Source organism: Elgaria multicarinata, chromosome 1 (assembly GCF_023053635.1).
Source record: "Elgaria multicarinata webbii isolate HBS135686 ecotype San Diego chromosome 1, rElgMul1.1.pri, whole genome shotgun sequence".
Lineage (NCBI taxonomy): Eukaryota > Metazoa > Chordata > Lepidosauria > Squamata > Anguidae > Elgaria > Elgaria multicarinata.
Genome location: NC_086171.1, coordinates 14,400,130 through 14,420,566, shown reverse-complemented (window position 1 = coordinate 14,420,566; position 20,437 = coordinate 14,400,130). Strand labels below are relative to the sequence as shown.

The 20,437-nt window shown below is 39.7% G+C and overlaps 1 protein-coding gene across 4 annotated transcripts in view; it reads left to right on the top strand.

The window, feature by feature from the left end:
• The first annotated feature begins 583 nt into the window (after window positions 1–583).
• The window catches only part of ETV1 (ETS variant transcription factor 1), a 104,147-nt gene continuing 84,293 nt past the window's right edge, over window positions 584–20,437 (top strand). For 2 of the 4 annotated variants that reach the window (XM_063123576.1, XM_063123568.1), the window contains exons 1-5: window positions 584–665; window positions 1,214–1,360; window positions 2,150–2,237; window positions 4,165–4,212; window positions 14,664–14,717. In XM_063123576.1, coding sequence (XP_062979646.1) covers window positions 1,316–1,360; window positions 2,150–2,237; window positions 4,165–4,212; window positions 14,664–14,717 — 235 coding nt within the window. In that variant the 5' untranslated portion in view covers window positions 584–665; window positions 1,214–1,315. Of the gene's footprint in view, window positions 666–1,213; window positions 1,361–2,149; window positions 2,238–4,164; window positions 4,213–4,316; window positions 4,778–14,663; window positions 14,718–20,437 lie in introns of those variants that run through there. The other 2 variants (XM_063123583.1, XM_063123591.1) reach the window with 2 other exon arrangements.

Sequence of the window (20,437 nt, the reverse complement as noted above, 5' to 3'; positions counted from 1 at the left end):
CTCGCTGAATTCTGCAGCCGGGGCTGCGACGACAGGAGCCTGTTGCGAACAAAACCGCAAAGCACATTAGTTGTGTTTGGTGGCACAAGGGGGGAGCCCTCCAGGCCACTTTGAAGAGCAGCGTTCAGTGGCAGCGGAGGGCAGAATGACTCGGCCCAGGGGCACCGCCAGGTCGGCAGAAGCCAGAGGCGCCGGAACCCGGAGCCTCGCGCAGCTCCAGAGCCTCCAGGGCAAACGGGGCTTCTCCGCAGCCGCCGGTTTTTGTTCCAAAGCGGGGGAAACGAGGGAGCGCAAGCCGTCGAATCCCCTGCCGAATCCGGGAGGCTCCGTCTTTTCCCTTTTTCCCTTCGGGGGCGAGAGGCAGCCTTGATTGACAGGCCGAAATCTGATCCTGTGAAAGACGCGGAGAGCCAATGGGATGCGGAGATCCATCAGTTTGGATTGGAGGCCCCTGGAGGAGAAATAGAGGAAAAACTACCGAATAGAGCGCTGTCAGTGGCGCTTCTCGCTTCCAAGGGGGAAGTGCCTGGGAAATAATTAATGTTTTTATTAAATTTGGAGGCTGTTTTTTTTTCTCCCCCCACCTCTCCTCCTTTTTTGGGGGGGTTGTGTGCGTGCGCGCCCGCGCGCGCGTGTGCAGCCGATCGTCTTTGCGGTGCCTTCAGGTGGGTCTTTGCAGCAACTTTGTTGTCCATGGCTCGGGCTGATTACGTGGTTGTGGTTTGCAAAAGGAAGGTAGCTCAGCCTGGTCTCTCTCTCTCTCTCTCTCTCTCTCTCTCTCTCTCTCTCTCTCTCTGTGTGTGTGTGTGTATGTGTGTCTGCTCCCGTTAGGTGCAAGGCGAGTCGTGTGGTGCGCCATTACGAGTTGTGCACACGTTGACAAAGGAGCGGGGCTAATTGCCCAGATCGCTACAGGGACGAAGCGGGCATGTCAATAAACAGCTTCGCCTCTCGATTTGATTTCATGCTATAAGCGGGGAAGGGGGAGGGGGAAAAAAGTCCTTTCCCACCTCTCATGCCTTTTCCGGCTCTTGCTTGTAACCCTGAGGAAGGCAGCGGAGAAGGAGGGATGTGTGTGTGTGTGTGTTTTTATGAATGGGACTCTTGGAGGTTCATTAGCTATGCAAATTTAAGCGGTTCATTCATGACTTTTTTTTTAAAAAAAAATCTAAAAGCCATCTTGTGTTCTCGGTTTTTTTTTTGTTTTTTTTAGGCTGCTCGGAGACTGCATCTGGAGGAAATCTTTTGAGTCCAATGTCCAGAAAATAATAAAAATAAAAATAAGAATAAAAAAGACTCCGCTGAAGTCTGCAGAATGGATGGATTTTATGACCAGCAAGTGCCTTACATGGTCACCAATGTGAGTGATCAGTTCCAAAGTTGTTATTTAAACTCTGATCTCTCGGGGTGTTGGTGGTAGGGAAGGAGGGGGGGAGGCAGCAAAGTTTTTTTGTGGGGGAATTATTTGCTGTGCTATGGGGAATAGAGTTCTTGTGCCTTGTTTTTGTGAGATGGAAATTCTCATATATTTTTCTTCCAAAGATATTTGCTGGCTGGATAAAAACAAAACCACATTTTTTCAGTATTAATGGAAGAAGAGAGCAGCAGCAACTGCTACTTCCAAAGTTTCTCAGTCTTTGCCTGCCATCCTGGGAAGAATGAAGTAGAGACAAACCTACCTTAAAAAATAAATAAATAGCCGTGCCCATTTTTAAAGGACTTTGACAAATAAGACTTGGAAATAAAGCAGTGTATTGTTATATACTTGTTCTCCCAGCTAGTTTAAATGAAGGGCTTGACTTTTTTAAAATACTCTTGTGTAGGTGTTGGCACTGCAAATTGCTAAAAATATATCCTGTGTTTAATACTGTCTCACTCTGGAAAGTATAGGTGTCTGTATAGATGTGTTTTGGGGTAGATGGATTTAAACATAAATATTCCCTTGAAGAATATTTATGATGCTGCTATTGGCAAACCGTAGTTTGAATTTAGCAGTTAGGCCAATAGGATTTCTTTCTTTCTTTCTTTCTTTCTTTCTTTCTTTCCGCTCTTAATATTTTTAAAAGACTGCTAGCATGGGTTGTTGCATTGCCTCCCCCCCCCCCACTCCCCCCTTTCTTTTAAAGTAACCAATCTTTTCTATTTGTAGAATCCCTGTGGGAGAAACTGTAATGAGCGACCAACAAATGTCAGGAAAAGAAAATTCATTAACAGAGATCTGGCTCATGACTCAGAAGGTGAGGATGTGTGTTGCAAAAGGGGAATAAATTGTAATGGCTCCCCCTCATAATACCAAGATACCCTGTGATGTGCTTCTTTATATTTTGGTGTGTGTGTGTGTGTGTTTTTCTCCCCACCCCACTTTTTTCTGGATTCTTGTCTACATTTATTTATAGAAATGAGACAAGAAAACCACGTTTAACGATGTGACAAAAGCTGACAAAAGCAATTCACTGCTAAGCTGCTGTACCTTGGGTGACTCACTCTCTGTGTGTTAGGTATTGCTGCACTGAAGGGACATAAATAATGTCACACACCTGAGGTGAGAATTTGGCAAGGTTTGACATGATGGGTCCTGAAAGGGTGCACACAGCTCCTTTGCTCATAGGTCTTGTCCATGTCTGTCCTGACCAAATTTCCTGCGAGGCTGCCACCATTGCATTTTGGAGAAATGCTTACCTCTTGCCATTGACTCCTTGCCACATTAGGGTACTGACCGCATCAGTAATTCAGGGCAAGGTGTGCCCTGTGGGCTATCCTGGTATCCTTGCTCTCGTCAATGCCACCCCTCTTACAACCACAACACCGTAAAAAGCACGGAGGGAAATGGCGATCCTTTGCCAGCGATACCTTAACACTCCACCTCCAAAAGACAACATTTACCACTAAGTCCCATGGAGCCAGTGTCTTGTCGTTTATAGCCATGCTATGGCTGTGCCACTTCTGTTTGTTTCAGTGCAAGAGGGAGATTCCTGTGCAAACCTCACTGCAGTGAATGGCTGTTTCGCAGCTGCTCCTGCAGCACTGCTTTGCTGGATTGTTCCCTGTAATAACAGCCCTTGGGTGAGACAGATGTGTAGACACTTTCACAACTCTTCCCAGTCTGCAAGCAAAGAACTAGAGCCCTTTCTGAACTTTTGATTTGTTTTAATGGAGAAACTTCGTAAACACCTACCACCAGCCTACAGTATGATATGTAATAAGTCTGGAAGTCGGTAAGTATCTGTGAATACTCTATAAAAACACTCTCTCGTCCAAGGTGCGTGTTTTAACCACTTTAAAAGACAGCATCACAAATTGTGGTGTCTGTTTTAAATCCTGCAAACAACTTATTTAAACTAGAATGCCTTTCATCTTGAAAAATGCAGACATTGGGTTCAAATTCTGCTCAGGTTTGGACTTGGGTGCATATTAACTAAAACACACTGACTAGGGTTCTCCAATTATAATAAGCATATAAACTCTTGCCATTTATGACATGAAACAGCCTTGCTTAAAAAGTAGTAAACAGATTTGCTTTTCTACTTCTGTAGTGCTGCATGTAAAAGATAGGGGCAAAGCTCTGTTTTTCTTTGTGCAAGGGTATCTGGAGCAAGTCTTCAGTTGTTTGAGGGAGAAATAGATTGTACAAATTTCGAAGAAAACTGAGGCTGCAGACCTGTGTACACTTATTTGGGAGTAACCCCTCTGAAGTGAATTGGAGTTACTTCTGAGTAGATACACATAAGAGTTTTGCTGGGAATTTGTCTCATGAGTTACCAACTGTCCCATCCTATGCATGTCCATTCAGAAGTAAGACCCATTTACTTTGGTTACTCTCAGGTAAGTGTGCATAGGATTGCAGCCTAAACAGGCATTCCGTGATCATAAGTGGAAGTAAGCTGAAAAAAATACTGATCCTTGTTGCGGGGCTTGATAGTAAAAGAAAAGTATTCCGTTGTGCTGTTTTTTGTCCAAATAATAATTCATTGTGACTGGGGTATTCCCTGTTTGCCTCCATGCAAGAATAGCCAAAAAATGAATTGGCAGGTATTGTCATTATTTATTTATTTATTTATTTATTACATTTCTATACCCGCCCTTCCCAAAACTGAGCATACTTAAGCATTGTTTTTAAAACGAGAAAGGCACTGTTCTCTTATCCACCTTTTCCTCTTTTCTTAGAACTGTTTCAAGATCTGAGCCAGTTACAGGAGACATGGCTTGCAGAAGGTAAGGGGGGAAAGTCTTTTTGCAAAAAGGAAAAAAAATAGAGGGGGGGGGGACTCTGGAATAAAAGGGGAGGTGGAGAGGGGAGGGGAAGGGAGGGAGGAAAAAGTCCTGAACTTGCTGTCTTAATGTTCAGCCCAATTAATTGAGCTCTAAAAGAGCCACCTCATGTGTCATGCATACATTAGAGCCTCTGATGAGTTTGTCTTTAGGGACGCTGGGGCTGCTCTACCCAATGTCATCACAAATTACCAGGAGAAATTGCTTCCAGCTCACAATCACATCTGCTTTTGGCAAGAACTAATGCACCAAGACTTCAAGTTCCAAGCCTCTGTTCAGATTTTAATTGCAATTGATCAGGTTTATATTATTGTACCTCAAGAGACTGCATACAGCCAGAACTGGGCTTGCTCTTTCCTTTAGAGCAGTGCGTACAATTGTTTGGTGTTCTGGTGGAAGTACTTTTCTGATGGCAGAATATAGTTTCTCTGGGTTCATCAGGACGGGATGCTTCAAGATTTAAGTGCAAGTGTCTTCTTCCCACCTTGCTCGCAACACAGAACGTTAGGTGTGTATCAAATAATGAAGGAGCAATGAGGTTTCTTTTTTAATTAATTTTATTTTGCAAGGCTTTTAAAAAGAGAGACTTCATCTTCCTCACACCCTTGTTTCCTTTACTCGCATTCATTTGAAATCGAATGCTGTTACTGTAGCAATGCTTAGAGATTTTAAGGAAATAGTTGTAATACTGAAGTTGAATAGATGTGAATTTTGACTTGAGATGTTATGAGAAGTTTTGCAAAGGCAAGGGAAGTTACTCCTAACTGAGGTATATTTTCTAACTTAAAACTTTGATTGCACTTTACTATGACACATTTGGTTATTTTAAAGGTTGTTTATTCCCAGCCTGAAGATGACTCAATTTAGTCCCTCTGTGTCCCTATTAATGTAATTGTTTTACTTTTAGTTGGCAGTATAAATCAATGCATTAAATGTCTTTCAGATATAACTGATGCTGTGTATGTATTTTGACTTGCTTGTGCACTTTGAGTATTCGTGGAAGTTCTTAATTTTTCTTATGTTTCTGAATGTGCATTATTGTTTGTTGAATGGACATTCTGTTTCTTTTGGAGAGGAGAGACTGAAGGGAGAGCTTAAAGTGATTGCCTAACAGAAAGAGGAAATGCTGTAACGGTATAGACTGACTGGCTTTTTGATATCTCTATAGTTTGCCAAGTAGTTGGGATATAGTGTACACTTTTGTGTTCTTCTAATCTCTTGCTCTTAGATGTGCTTTTATTGAACATTAGTAAGGAGAAACCAAGTACCCTAGGTATATAAGAGGCGGTAAACTTTAAATTGGAAGAGCACTTGTCATTGGACTGACTGCAGCGAATACCCCCTTAAAATTCAACAGTGACTCATTATGTTAAGGTAACTTTAGTAACGATCTGTGCATATGTTCAATTTGTTATTCAACTTAATAAACAAGGAGATTGTTAAAAACTTTTTTTAAAATACAATTTTAAAAATCTGTTTGATTTGGGGTAACTTGACAGTATCTGGACGTTGGAAGTCTTTAGTAGGGAAAATTATGATTGGATCCAATGTTCTTCCTGTTAAATTACTACTTTAAATCATTTGAGTATTTTCACATGCTCCTTTTAAAAAGTATCCCTCGTCTATTCTGTTTGTAAAAAAAGGATTTGGAAATACAATTCATATCAGTAACTACTCATTTGTGTGTATCACAGAAGCGCACACATTTGCATCAGCTCCGGTAAATTAAAAATTTGGGGTGCAATCCTAAACACATTTACTTGGGAGTAAGCCCCATTAAAAACAATGGGACTTCCTTCTGAGTTAGATGTGTACAGGATTATACCTGTACTGCTACTCAATTTAAGCAAAATATGAAAGGTAAACTCCAATATTACTGAAGTGTTATTTAAAATAAAATACTAGACCAGACATATTTAGGTATTGTGTATTGTTGCAACCATTGCTTTCTAGAACTGATTGAAACAAACTCTTAAAGGTGAAATTGTTTTAGTTATTTTTGAATATACTGGAAATATTAGAAAGATTGACAGACTGTGTATTGGTAGAAGGGGAAAGTTTTTAAAGTGAAAACTTCACAGTCACAAATTCATAATAACTTTTTGTATGGCAAGGGGGAAAATATCTGTTGGAGATGCTGTCATTCAACGCCAAGCGTTTCCATGACAGATGACCTTTGAATCACAAAACTGCCTTTGAAACTCGCCCTACCTTTTTACTCATTGCTTGATAGTGTCTCTGTGTGTATTCCTGGCACTTTTTAAAGTTTCAACACTGCCAAATTGGCAGCCTTGCTGTTTGTTTGCATGTTTATTTTCATGATGCTCTGCAGCCAGGAATGTGACCATGACATATTGATTCCCCCCCCCCCCACTTTAAAAATAACAACCACATAGAGCGCTATGAGTCCAGAATTCTCACTGGGTAGTAACCAGGTCAGAATAATCTGCCTATTGCTTTGCAACACGCTTAACTTTGTGGATATGGAAGACTGAGGCGGTGGGGGTGGGGAGAAAGAATTGTCCTTAATAGTTGAGATGCTTCAGCTGCATATTTATCAGTATCCCTATTCTTCTTCGGAGAATGTTGCTTAAAATGAGTAATCATAAACAGTCTATTCTCTTTTCAGTGTATGCACAAAAGTGCCATTGGAAACAATGGGATTTACATATGTATTGGAGGTGGAAAATAATTCCAAGTGGTGAATAGGAACAGGCTGTTTTGTTTTGTTTTGTTTTGTTGCTGTTGTGTGGTGTGTACACTGTGCCAAACCCAGAAGGTCACATTAAAAAGTATATTGCATTTTGAGGGGCAAGAATGCTTGACAAAACTTTCTCTCTTGTTTGACATATGAGGAACAGAATCAAAATAATTACCCCCTTACCCTGTGGAAAACTTCTTTTCTTTCTAGTAAGTATGCTGAGGTTTGAAAAAGAAGCGTGTGTGTGTGTGTGTGTGTGTGTGTGTGTGTGTGTGTGTGTGTGTGAAAGAGAGAGAAAGGTTGTTAATAGTTTCCCAGTTTTGTAAAGCATTAATATTCCAACAATCAAATACTATTCAGGTGCCATTGTACACATGAATAAAGGTTCCCTTGAAATTAGTGGAACTTACTTTCAAGCAACACATTTTAGGAGTTGAGTACCACTGCATTTTAGTTCTCTCTCTCTCTCTCTCTCTCTCTCTCTCTCTCTCTGTGTGTGTGTGTGTGTGTGTGTGTGTGTGTGAGAGAGAGAGAGAGAGAGAGAGAGAGAGAGAGAGAGAGAGATGCTGTGGTGGCCCTGTTTTGACCCAGCATACTATAAAACTCCTCTATTGAATCTGTAGATATTACATTAAATTGCTCTTGACAAATAGAAGTTAACCATTGACTTGAAATAATCAGCTCAAATATGACTATAATGTATTTTTCATTATGGGAAGCTCCTGTTGTTCATCCTGAAAAAAAGGGGGGGGGGTAGAGAAGAAAATAACTGGTGCTGAAAGCCTGCTGTGTTATGGTAAAACACTTGGTGGTTGAAAGAAAAATAAGCTAAAAGGGAAATAACATTTTAAAAATTTGTACTGAAAGTGTTAAAAAGATGAATAGAGTAACTGCAATGTAAATATTATAGGAGAGATGATAAGTCCCTATTTCTGTTAACATCAGTATTGATTTGACAAAATGTCATCTGGAATTTTAATGTAGACTAATCTGTTATTAATCAAAAGGACAGGTCAAGGGATTATTTCATTTCTTCCTCTCTTCGTGTTCAAGATGGCACAGGATATCCAGATAATAAGGAATTGATTTCTTTAAAATATATTGGTGCCACTGAATAATGGCCAGCTTTGGTGAATGAACTTTAAGAAAGAGTTTTCATCAGATATTTTGCTAAGCTGGTATATTGTGACCATTCTTGTAGCTTTGACTCTTGTCTCTATTTTGAATGAAACTAACTGTGGCCAATAACACCCCCCTGCCCCAATTCCCATTACAAACAGAAGGCAATATATGAAGGACCAGATATTCGGGTACTGCAAATCGGAACTCCTTGTCCCCACCCTCCAGCATTAAGAGAGTTGCAGTAACTTTTAAGGTCTAAGGATCTGGCCCCGTATCATATCGGTGCAGTGTTTAAATAAACAGTATCTTTTTAAAAAACAAAGAACCCATAATCCCATGAAGGAAATAACATGATTAATTTCTCAACATAATAAATTAATGAATTGGAACTAATCCAGTGCAGTAAAAAGTCCAGCAGTATTTGAGAGATGATATTGAAATATTAGATCTAACACACTTCACTATTAAGGTTTTTTTTTTGATGTTACAACATGCTGCGGTTTCGGGGGTGGGGGAGATTCTAGCTGTCCAAAAATGGTGCATTAAAGGAGCAATGCTAGGATTCATGCGGAGATGTTTCTAACATTTTTAAATGGTTCAGAGAGAGAGGGAGGGAGAGAAAGTATAAAGTTGTATCTTAAGAGCCCTTTTGTTCTCTGGGAATTGGTATAATATTTTTTTGGCATTGTTGAACTGTGACTGACAATCCATTTCATATGTCTTTGGTGACGACCTTCTGTGAAAGTTTTAAAAACCCATAACTTTAAAATCTGGGCTGTCAAAAATATCTTGAACTTGGGCACCCTGTTGTTCAGTTTGCACACCCAATTGTGGGCTCTTGAAAGTTGTTTGAACAAAACATTAAAAAATGTTGGTAATACTATATTTCTTAGTACATTCAGGAGATGTGAGATGTGTTGTCTTCCTTGAAGTGGTTGCCTACTCTTCTTGTATGGTTCACTTCAGAATATATATGGAATAAATCAATGTTTGGTTGATTTATTACATTTGAACCACTTAAATAACTCCTTGTTTTCAGAATAATCGAAGTAATACTTGTTTGTGTATCTATTTCTCTCTCCTGGTGGTCCCCCCCTCTTCTCCTTTAAGGAAATACTTAACCCCTTGATAATCCAAAACCATTGGTATCTAATCTTAAAGGGCTGTCAAAACCAGAAGAGGATGTGCTACCGGAAATGTTACCATGCAGTGTAGAAAATTGTTTAAACAACAAAAGGAATAAAAATAGAAGTTTCTCCTCTAATCCATAGTTATCTCCTCCTCCCCTCCCCACTCCTGCATCGGTATGAATTCTGCAACTTTTGCTCGTTCTGGTGGCAACTTGTACCAGCTTCTTAGTTTTACTTGCCTTCCCATTTATTGAGTTTGTTCTCCTAGTAGGGCCTGTGCCGTATTTGAGACAAAGCAGTGAAATTGACATGTTTATGTAAAAAGTTCAAGTTTACTCTGCTCTCTTTTTTTCCAACCCTGTCCCGGGTGTGACAAGAAGAGATTGTGGTTGAAGCCCACATGTTTCTTGCTGGATTTTGTTTTTGTGAATGGAGGCAGAGCTCCAGTTCTGACTGCTTGTCTTGAAGAATTGCTGAGGAGATCAGCTGTCTCATTCACTGGCAGAAAGAATGACTCATACATCTTCTGCCTTGTTTGGCTGCAGGTCATTGTTACAGTGGATAGAGCTGGTTTTAATTAAATATCAACTCCTTTTGTATGGGCTGGTGCCTAGTTTTCCATCCTCTCCCCACCCCCAAGCGCACATACTTGGTTTTTGTATGTTTGCCAAAGAAGAAAGTAAATTGATCCACAGTTTATGGGTCTTATTTTCCAGCCTACTGCTGGCTTGCTTGATATATGCTAAATGTTAGTGTCTATTTTTCCCCCTCCACTCCAAGTAATGTGTTCATCTCTCTTCCTTTTAATATTAAATATGGGTCTGAACCATTTCAGTGCTTACTTAAAATGCCCATAGCTCAAACAGCATGATCGTGCACATCCATACATAGGATTGGGCTGTAAGTAGCTCTTTAAAACAAACAAACAAAAACACTAAGCTAGTGATTTCAAGAAATGTAAAATCTGAACTCTAATCTTTTTGTAAAGATGATAATTAACAATTTGTGGCTTTTTCCTTCCACCCATGGAAGAGGTGCCGAGAAGCTGGCCGAGGATGGGGTGGGGTGGATTGAGGAGAAATATTTAGTAATAATTGGGCATAAGCAAAGAACGGATGTTGTTCACTCAAGTAAGAGTTGGAGAATTGGGTGCATCTCGTCTTATTAATGCGGAATGAACCTGATAAAGCTGTTGCCACTATTACTAATATTGCCCCATGCTTAAATTCTTGAAGTGCCTGCGTTATTTCCCCCCTACTATCATTAAATAGATTGTGTGGGGAAATATTTTATTATTTATTCATTCGGTTTATGAGTTGTCGTATAGCTGACACAACTTACGCAATAAAAGCAGATACAATAAAACAATACAATAGTCTCAGTTTTTAAGGTGACCATTTCAGGAATTTAAACATTCTCCCTCCCACCCCACATAATCGTCCATGTTTAGCGAACATTTGTGTTGACATGCCCCCTTTTCCCGCCCCAACTGTCACCATATTCAAAACCGCTGCAGCTTTTATGACAGCCTCGCAGAATTGCAGCATTGGCAATGACAAGAAAAGAGGAAATGAATGATATATAAATGTGCCTGCAGTTACAAGCACTCCAAAGTCATATTTTTCTTTTCAGGCTTCCAAGTTTTAGTTCTAGTTAACTGCCTGCTTGCTGGTCTGACTTGTAAGTCCTTCAAGGTTTGGATACAGAATTCTTCCTGGTGGCGATTAGTTTGAAAGCATTCCTGACGAGTTTACATTATTGGAGCTGCCACCTTAAAAAAAATTACTGTGGTATTGCAGGGCTCTGGGGTCGATGGTTCAAAACAAATGCCTGTATCTTATTCCTCAGTGAGATTTAAATATGAGCATTCAGTACTAATTGTGATGTCTACTTTTATATTCCATCAATAGCTCCGTTGTTTGTAATGTTAAGGGCAGGTATGAGTATTTACTTATATTCATCATTAAGGTATTGAATACATGTCCAGGGGAGAGAGCCTGCATCCCAGAAGTATAAAATGTCAGAACAGGTGCTCAACTGCATTTTAATTTACTTCAAAAGGGGGTGGGGGAAAGTACTACTAGACTTCAAACCATTTTTGTGCAGGGCTTATAAATGGATCTATATAATAAGCTCAGTGATTTTTTTCTTTAAAAAAGCAGCTGTCAGTGATATACTATATAAAATACTAGTTTTTCTCCTCATATCTTTAAAAAATGTGTGAAAAGCAGCAGTGCCTGCCACTTCATTGTGAATCTGGCTTCAGGACATCGAAGTCGGTGAATTCATCTAGATGTTAAATCTAGAGATAAAAATGAGTGCTAATGGAGGATTTGAGCTGTAGACTTCCTATCCTTTGGAAGGAAAAGCTGGAGCTTTGTTCTAGTATTTTGTAATGCTACTAAAATGCCCTCCACTTGTGTATTGTACTGTGATGTTCATCTTCTATAATTCATAATAATAATTGCAACAACAACAATAATAATAATAGTACATGGTGCAGATGTTAAGTTATAAAACTGGCTGCAATTACTATATACAGGCTTTGCTACAGATGTTTGCAATAACAGAAGGGTGTGTGCTTCAAAAGTGAGCCTATTCCTTTACACAGATCAGTGGTTTTGTTTAGAAAGGGCACTGTATTAAAATTTATGCTAGCTGTTTCAACCCTGTGTCATCTTAAGTATATTCCTTACCTCAGTAGGGGGTGAGTCTAAAGTTACACGTTATGTTGGACCAGATTCTTCAAGTCATGGTGATGATCAATAAATATGTTTAATACTATACAAGTTGTTGAGAATGGTTTATGCATTCTCATACTTAATCTAGGGGCTTTCATTGATGCATTGATGCAATCCCCCACCCCTTTCCATTGCTAGAGTATGCCATGCAGAAAAACAAATTCTCGTAACTGTCTGCTGATATGAATGAAACAACTTGTGGAATGTTCCAGCTAAGTTTACTTTCTCTTTTGGGCTTATGAGCACACAAAAGTGCAGGGGCTAAATGTTGGGATTTGATGTTGGAAAACCCAGCTTCAAATCTCCCCTTAGTTGGATTGTCACTATCTCTCAGCCTTGCAGTAAGGCTAAAATACTGCCCTGAGTTCCTTGAAGGAAAGCATTCTGTCAACACTAAGGGTATTGTGATTTATTTTGCTGAGGAAAGAAAGGTTAATTGATCCTATATACTACTAGAATTTTAATTGGTTTGAAATATAGAATGCGCAAAATTATAGTGGACAGTCTTCAATGGGAATAATGAAAAATAATGAGAAGGATTCTTCAGTGGAATCTATGGTCTATCAACTCTTTGGACTGCAGACCCAGTGCTTAATGTATGGATATAGTCATGCTCCTGTTTGTGACTGCTCAACTGTGTTGAATGTGGACAGTGTGTGGTAATTGCCCAAACACCATAACATGTTTGTACATTAAGGAGTATTGGTTGCTCTGACACTTTTTCTCTGTAAAACGTAAACAGCATACATGCAGACTCTTTCTCTCACACACTCATCATGTAGTTGATGCTGCCTCTGCCTCAAATATGTCTTAAGCATAAAGATGGCCCATTAATAAAAACATGAGCAAGCACTGGTGATATGGATGTAACCTGCAAATTCAGGCCGAAATCCAGGCAATGCTGAAATGTATCCCATGAGCCAAAGGACCTTTGGATATTGTGTATTCTCAGACCACCGCCCTTAACACTCCATGGCAAACTGTTCTTGGAACCAAGGGGAGAAGGAAAAGGAGCTCATTGTTATGGATTGGGGCCTAGTTGTTCAAAGAAAGCTAGGCTAGCACGGGCTCCCTTCTTGTGTCTAAACTCTATGGATCGTAGTTTCACTAAACTTCCTTTTTTCCCCCTTGACCTACTTAGAATCATCTCATAGCGCTCTCTATTCTTGACTCATGTACATGATTATGCATTAAACTTAATAAGTGCTGTACAATATCTCTGTGTTTTGTGTCTTCAAAGCCCTTAATGACGCTAAGATGGAAAGCCTGTTTAAAAGTACCTTAATGCTATGTTGATTCATTAATGCTGTAATGGTTTAGTAGTGTTCCTGCTAGTGCACTCTCTATGTGTGTGTGTGTTGTGTGTGTACGTGTCCACACACACACACACACACACACACAAAAAGAGGAAAACAGTGTCAGCTGTTACTGTGTTACTTGCTTGGGGTAGGTGGGTGGAAACTAGGGTCAATGTAGATATCTTTTTAAAATAAAACTAAACTTGATTTTAGGTTTATGTTAATATTAACTAGGATGAGACTGTATGTCCATTACTGAGCCACATGTATCTTATTAAGAGACCCCAGCAAGGGCTTTGATTATGAAATAAACTCATACCAATATAAATGTTTGCTTGACCCATAAGTCCCTGGGAGAGGATTTTAAGTGAATTATTGAAATGAAAACTACATATTTCTGAATAAACATATATTGGATTGGGCTACACAGCTGTGAATCTAATTGCATTTATTAGGAAGTAAGTACCATTGGACTCAGTGGGACTTGCGTCTGAGTAAGCATGCATAAAGAGATGTCCTTAATTTTATGCAGCTCATTTAGTATTTGGGGAAGTGAGATTTTAGCAGCATGCTTCCTTTTTAGATAAGTTTTTAGCCACACTGGTGGATGCCTAGTGAATCCTTGTTAATCCTAGCACCATTTATGTATCTTTGTAGGAACCTCCTAAATCTCTAATCTAAACTGTGAATGCTTAAAAGACATTCCCATTTTAGAGACTTGTAGCCAAGTTCCCATCTGTGCTAAGCAAACAAACCTGAAACTACATTTGAAGGTGCAATCTGGAGTTCTTAAAGCAATTAACTTTAGTTTAGACGAATCCTAGAATTTCACATAATTGACAAGGAAATACATTTTCTCAGTCTTTGTATATTAATTAATATCACATCCCTCCCCTTAAACTTGTCCATTTCTCTATAAAATGCTACAAGTCGTTCAAAGGCCTGAAATGTTTCCGTGGGCTTCTGCACAACATTATGTTTGACCCTTTGTTGATTTCCCTAGTGATATGGCTTATTGTTACATAGATACAGTTTTGTCTCCTAAATGTTGGGTAGATGTAGGCATAAATCCACTGTGGGTAACTGCTGTCTCTCTCTAGTTTTAATTTGAAGGGAGTTGATAACTAACTCTAACATTATTTATTGAAGTAAATCCTGTACCGTTCTGACGTGTGCCCAACATTATGGGAGTCTATGTTCAATGGCAGCAAATGTTCCTAATCATATGCAAAATTTCCAAATACCATTTCATTTCCTGTTGGTTCTCATGCATAATTTGAACTCTTATTTAATGCTTGATTTGGCTTCAGCTAGTCCTAAGAGTTAGGATCATTTTTATGTTTCAGTGGCTGGCATATGTTAATTCCTTTCTTTCTGTTCCCCTTCCCTCCCCTATCTTCAGCTCAGGTACCTGACAATGATGAACAGTTTGTACCAGACTACCAGGCTGAGAGTTGTAAGTATAGTATGACTCACCACTTTTCTTTAGCCTCTTATTTTATTTTTAAGGAAAATGTTTTCAGTGTCTACTTTTGCTTAGCCAGTGGTCACATGGTAGTTGTGCCTGGCAGTCCATGACCATAAAACACATGAAGAAAGTAATCGCTCAATTGTAGCCAGGAAAAGTGGCTTGACTGAAGCTCGTGGTCTCAGGTTTTTGTGTCTCTGGTGGTGTGGGATTTATTTATTTTTAAGGGGGTGTCCAAAATGATATATTCTTCTTAAAAATAAAGTTGAGCAATATAATTTGAGAGCTTAACCTTATTCTCTAGTGCTGAGTTCTCAAACATCTTACTCTTAGGTCCCACTAGAGAAGGCTGAAAATTAATGTGGTCCACCAGTCACAAAGTACCATTCCAGAGGACGAGTGTGTCATAAATGGTGGTGGATAGAGGCTGAGTTTGGCACAATCAGGTGCACAATTTTTTTGTCACAGAGTTTTCGTCATGGCAGTGAATTCAGTGCTATCAGGATTGGCTATGGAGACATTGTGCCTCAGTCTCAGTTTAGGCAACATCTGCTGATCCAGATGCTGTAAGTGGAGAAAGATTTTTTTTATTTTATACTGTCCCTTGCCCACCATATGTTTCCCACAGGATTTTTACTCATCTCTAGTCATATCTTTTCCCTTTCTCCTTTCACACACAACTTGTACCCTATTTCCCTCCAAACTGAAAATTTATGTCAACCTCCACCTTGCTCCTTTATATTTGCTTCTTCCTCCTTATAAGAGCTTCCCTCACTTATCCCCTTCCTCTCTGTTCCATCATCATCAATAACAACAACAATAATTTTATTATATTTCTTTATTCAATGAACCATATAGCTCTTTTCCCTCAGAGAAGGGAGACCTCCGTGTCCACCCAAACTTATTTTCTGGCCACCTTTAATCTGGGGTATGAGCTCGTGTTAAGCAAAGAACATACAAAAACAAACAGCAGATGACCTGTGTGCTTCTCCTTTTCCTGTTCCTCATTCCATATTCCCCTTTTGCCTTCCTCCTTCCCATTCTTTTCCCTCCTTCTCTCATAGTTAGCTAGCCTCTTTGTTCTACTTTGTTTCCTCTCTTACTTTCTCTGCCTACATCTTCATTTCCTCTGCTTTAGCAGTGCATGCTACAGCATCAGTAAATAACCAGCTCTCGCAAAAGCCTACTGCACGGCAGGACAAACAAATGAAAATCCACCGGTAGGCTTTGATGCTGAAGCAAGCTTGGAAGTGGACTGAAGCTCACTGGTGGTTCCTGGCCCTCAGCTTGAGAGAGCCTGTATTGGGTAATGTTGTTCTAGTGCCTCCTGTCAGTGCCAGCACAAAGGAACATCTCATCTTCTTGTTCCAGCATTTACCGCTGGCTAGGTTTCCGGTATCTGGGGCAAGATGTACAGCAAGCAGGATATAACACTTCGAAAACGGTATATGGAATGTGTCATGGGCCCCATCAGTTGTCAAAACCGTTATAAAGCAGTAGTGTAGATCTTGCCCAGGTATCAGCTGCCACTATAAATGCTGGTTTGCCACTGCTATTGAAAGGTGTCTGTGCAGTACAGGAATGGTACACAAAGGGCTTCTGTCAAGCTAGCAGATTATGCATAGAACCCTTGGCTCTACCTGAAACTCTGGATTTCTTTGATATCCATGCAGGACCCACACACAGGTTCTTCTTCAGCCTCTCTGTTTGCCTGTACCTTGCCTTGCCTGGCCATTCTAGGTTACTTTGTCTTATTTATTTATTTATTTATTTATTTATTACATTTTTATACCGCCCAATAGCCGAAGCTCTCTGGGCGGTTCACAAAAATTAAAACCATCATAAAACAACCAACAGGTTAAAAACACAAATACAAAATACAGTATAAAAAGCACAACCAGGATAAAACCACGCAGCAAAATTGATATAAGGTTAAAATACAGAGTTAAAACAGTATAATTTAAATTTAAGTTAAAATTAAGTGTTAAAATACTGAGTGAATAAAAAGGTCTTCAGCTGGCGACGAAAGGAGTACAGTGTAGGCTCCAGGCGGACCTCTCTGGGGAGCTCATTCCACAACCGGGGTGCCACAGAGGAGAAAGCCCTCCTCCTAGTAGCCACCTGCCTCACTTCCCTTGGCAGGGGCTCACGGAGAAGGGCCCCTGTAGATGATCTTAAGGTCCGCGTAGGTACATATGGGAGGAGGCGTTCCTTCAAATAACCTGGCCCCAAACTGTTTAGGACCTTTCTGTCTGGCCTTTCTAGGGTTGTCCAGGACCCTGATCCAGCTGTATTGCTTATATTCTAGTGATCCCTTGACCCAAACATTAATAGAAAAGCAGAAATGTTTTAAGGAATTGTATTATTGTATTAATACCTGAAGTGCTAACTATTCCTTCAGGAAGCATGGGGGGTTGCTAGGGCAAGCATAAGTAAGCCTTGATGAAGAACTTGGTGCTGATGGTGAACTCGCCATGTACTTTCTTTGATTCTGTTCAAGAGGGCTGTCCCATTTGCCATTAGGGGCTTGATCTTTGACTGGATATAATGATTCTTCCCAAAGTAAATCACTGGCAGTTCTCTTTTTTACGCTAGGAGAGTTCAGCATAGAGGTTTTCAAAATGTGTAGCACTGTGCTTTGTGAAGTCAAGGGGGCAAAGCTCCTAAGCTTTTCTGTCTTGTTTAAAGTGCAACCCATGTGACCAGATAAGTTGTATTTGTTGGTTCATTTTCAGCCTTCCCCAACCTGGAGATCTCCAGGTACTTTGGACTAGAACTCCAAGCATTTTTAACCATCGACCATGCTGGATGGGACTGATGTGAGTTAGTCCCAAACATCTGGAGGGCACCAGGTTGGGGAGGGCTGCTCTATCTGCTACAATGAAAGTTGACCTTGAGAGTGGGTTTCTCAGAATGAGAAAATGTGCTGAGACCAATGTGACGTCCCTCAGCTTACAGTTCATGGGTACTTGGATTGTAATGCTGAAAAGAGATGCCACACACATAGTTCAGCTGAAAGAGGATGCCTTAACAGTTCATGCTTGCCAGAAAGTTTTTGAGAGTCACCGTTAGCGTGTCTTCACCACCTTAGTTTCCCCAGGCCACTGGCAATTTCTCTCACAACCTTTATTTCAAGAGTAAATCTAGTTTTCATGACTTGTTGTGTGGTAGAAGAATAATCACTGGTGACTCCCCCTCCTCAGAAACTTGGTGTGATAAAGGGGTTCTGTGAAAATAGCCTCCTCCAGTAAATTCACAAATTGCTACATACCAAAAATAACTACAAATGGTCCTTTCAGAATATGGTAATGTGGTATTTGACCAAGGACTTATGTGTAAGCCTCACAAGATAATTTTATCATGTGAAAAATTTAATGTAGCTCATCCAAAGCTGGCATTGTTCTTTGAAAATGGCCAGTGTTTTTTCCCCAAAAGAAGCTACAAAACTCAGTGGCCCATAATTCTGCTGGACACATAGGATTAAATATAGGCTTACTCACATTTTGTGGTAGCCCCACTGAAATCAGTGGGACAAGTTAGTCATGGATTTTATATCCCATTGATTTCCATTGGCCCATTCAAAGTATGACTGAGTCTGGATTCAGCTTGTTGTTTCTTCGCAGATAATTTCTATTAATATTCTTCTATGATTATACATTGAAATAGATTCTGCAGCCATACTTTAGTAGGGAATTTCCCTTCCAGTAGACATGACAATTCAGTCAGTTAATCTGGCTTTCCTTTTCAAAACTAACTTCCTTGGCAACCTTTCTCTATTTCACCAGGCTGGTATGACTCAATTTTCACTTGCTTAAATAAGTTATTGATGGAAATACTTTAATCTTTAAAATCAAGTACCTGTTAATTTTAACATCAAGGTGTTGTAAAAAGGATATTAAGTAGATAAAACCTGTTATGTGGGATGGGTAAATGTTTGGATCCTTTTGTGTAAAAGGGATGCTCTGTATATGCTTTACATGATGGTCCTACTTCTTACTCACAAAATGAAATATGATTTTATTTGTTTGAAATAGAATTTAGTCAAAATCAATTTTTTAAGGCTAACTTTCCAAACAAGGTATTTTCATTGTCACTTCACGTATTATTATGAGAGATCATTTTCTTTTTTTAAAAAGGCCACATTTGCAGTGTGGGGTGTGCACATTTCAAGTGATAGTGGAAAATTCATTTATTTTGACATTGTAGGAATGTAGGAATGTTTAAGATCTGGGAGCACTGAGTACACTAAATTCAGTGTCTCTACCAAGTGCACGTGCAATTTGGGGCATACCCAAATTATTCTCTAAGGGCAGTATCCAATGTTCATCCTACTTAAAGTAGTCCCATTGACATGAATGGGGCTTAAGTTAGTCATGATTCATAAGCCACATTATTTTCAATGAGTCTGCTCTAAGTAGGACTAACATTGGATACTACCTTGGAAGTGTAAAGTTCTGCCAGTACATTGGATGCTTGCAGTTGGACAGCTCATAGTTCTACCAATCTAAAAACATTGTGCAGCCATTTCACCTGTTCTTCCTTAATGGATTTTCTGTGGTGAGAAAAGAGACTGAAGAAGTGCTGGCAAAACACGGGAAGGTTGCAAATAGAAGATGATGTCTGGATCCCTGAAAAATTCTGTGAACGACACAAGGCATTTGCACAATAAAAGCCTCAGCGGGTATCACCTTCTATTTCACCAATTATTTTTGCAAAATAAGTTAATTATTCTTAGAGAATGGCTATGAACTATGAATGAAAAATGAAAGATTGTCAGGGCTCCTTGAGCAAACATTTTCCCTTGGACATTAATGCGCAGCTAAGAGGCGCTCTTCATGGGTAGGCAGGGTTCTGCATGCATATCCCGATTGGATGGGGGAACCATATGTGCAAATTGATCCTTTGTGCATCTGCAGAAACCTTTCAAAAAGGTTAACACCCATTGCTCAATTGTTTTGTGGGGCTCAGGAATTTGAGCGTAGCCACCACCATCCCGGCCGAACAAATGGCTGATATGGTGGGCTTTTAATTTTTATTTTTGTGTGTGAAAGGGATCCACGTGCATAGGTCAGCTGCTGTACACACATGTGCACCCCCTCCCCTTTGGATTGGGGCATTGGTGTTTCCCTAATATTGTTGTAAGTCAAATATCCTAAGCTACAACTTATACAACACTATCAAATGAGCACTTATTTGTATGTTTTCCTTTCTTTCTCTTTCTAAAGTAAAAGGTCAGGCAGGCTTCCTGCAGAATTAATTTGGCAAAGGTTGCAGAGTTTCCAACATGGATTTATCTATGTACATTATTATTATTATTATTATTATTATTATTATTATTATTATTTATATAGCACCATCAATGTACATGGTGCTCACATTACATCTGTGAGCTCTGTAAAATCTTGGTGGCAAATCTTTACAGTTTAAAATGGGACAGACTTAAGCAAATCATAAAGGGGGAATACCCTGTTATTTTGTGTGTCTCTGTGTGTGTGTGTACTTGGAGAATAAGCTACGGTATGTTTCCTTTTGTGAATATGCACTTTAGTGTAAGACATTCAGAACAGTGTGTTTCTCATATAATTACCAGGCAAGTGGTTGTGTGTGTTCCTGCATATTCTGACTTGTTGTGGGAGACCCAGAATTCAAGCTGCAATGACATTTGAGGTCTGATTCATTCAAGCATGTTCGCCACTCAGATATTCTCT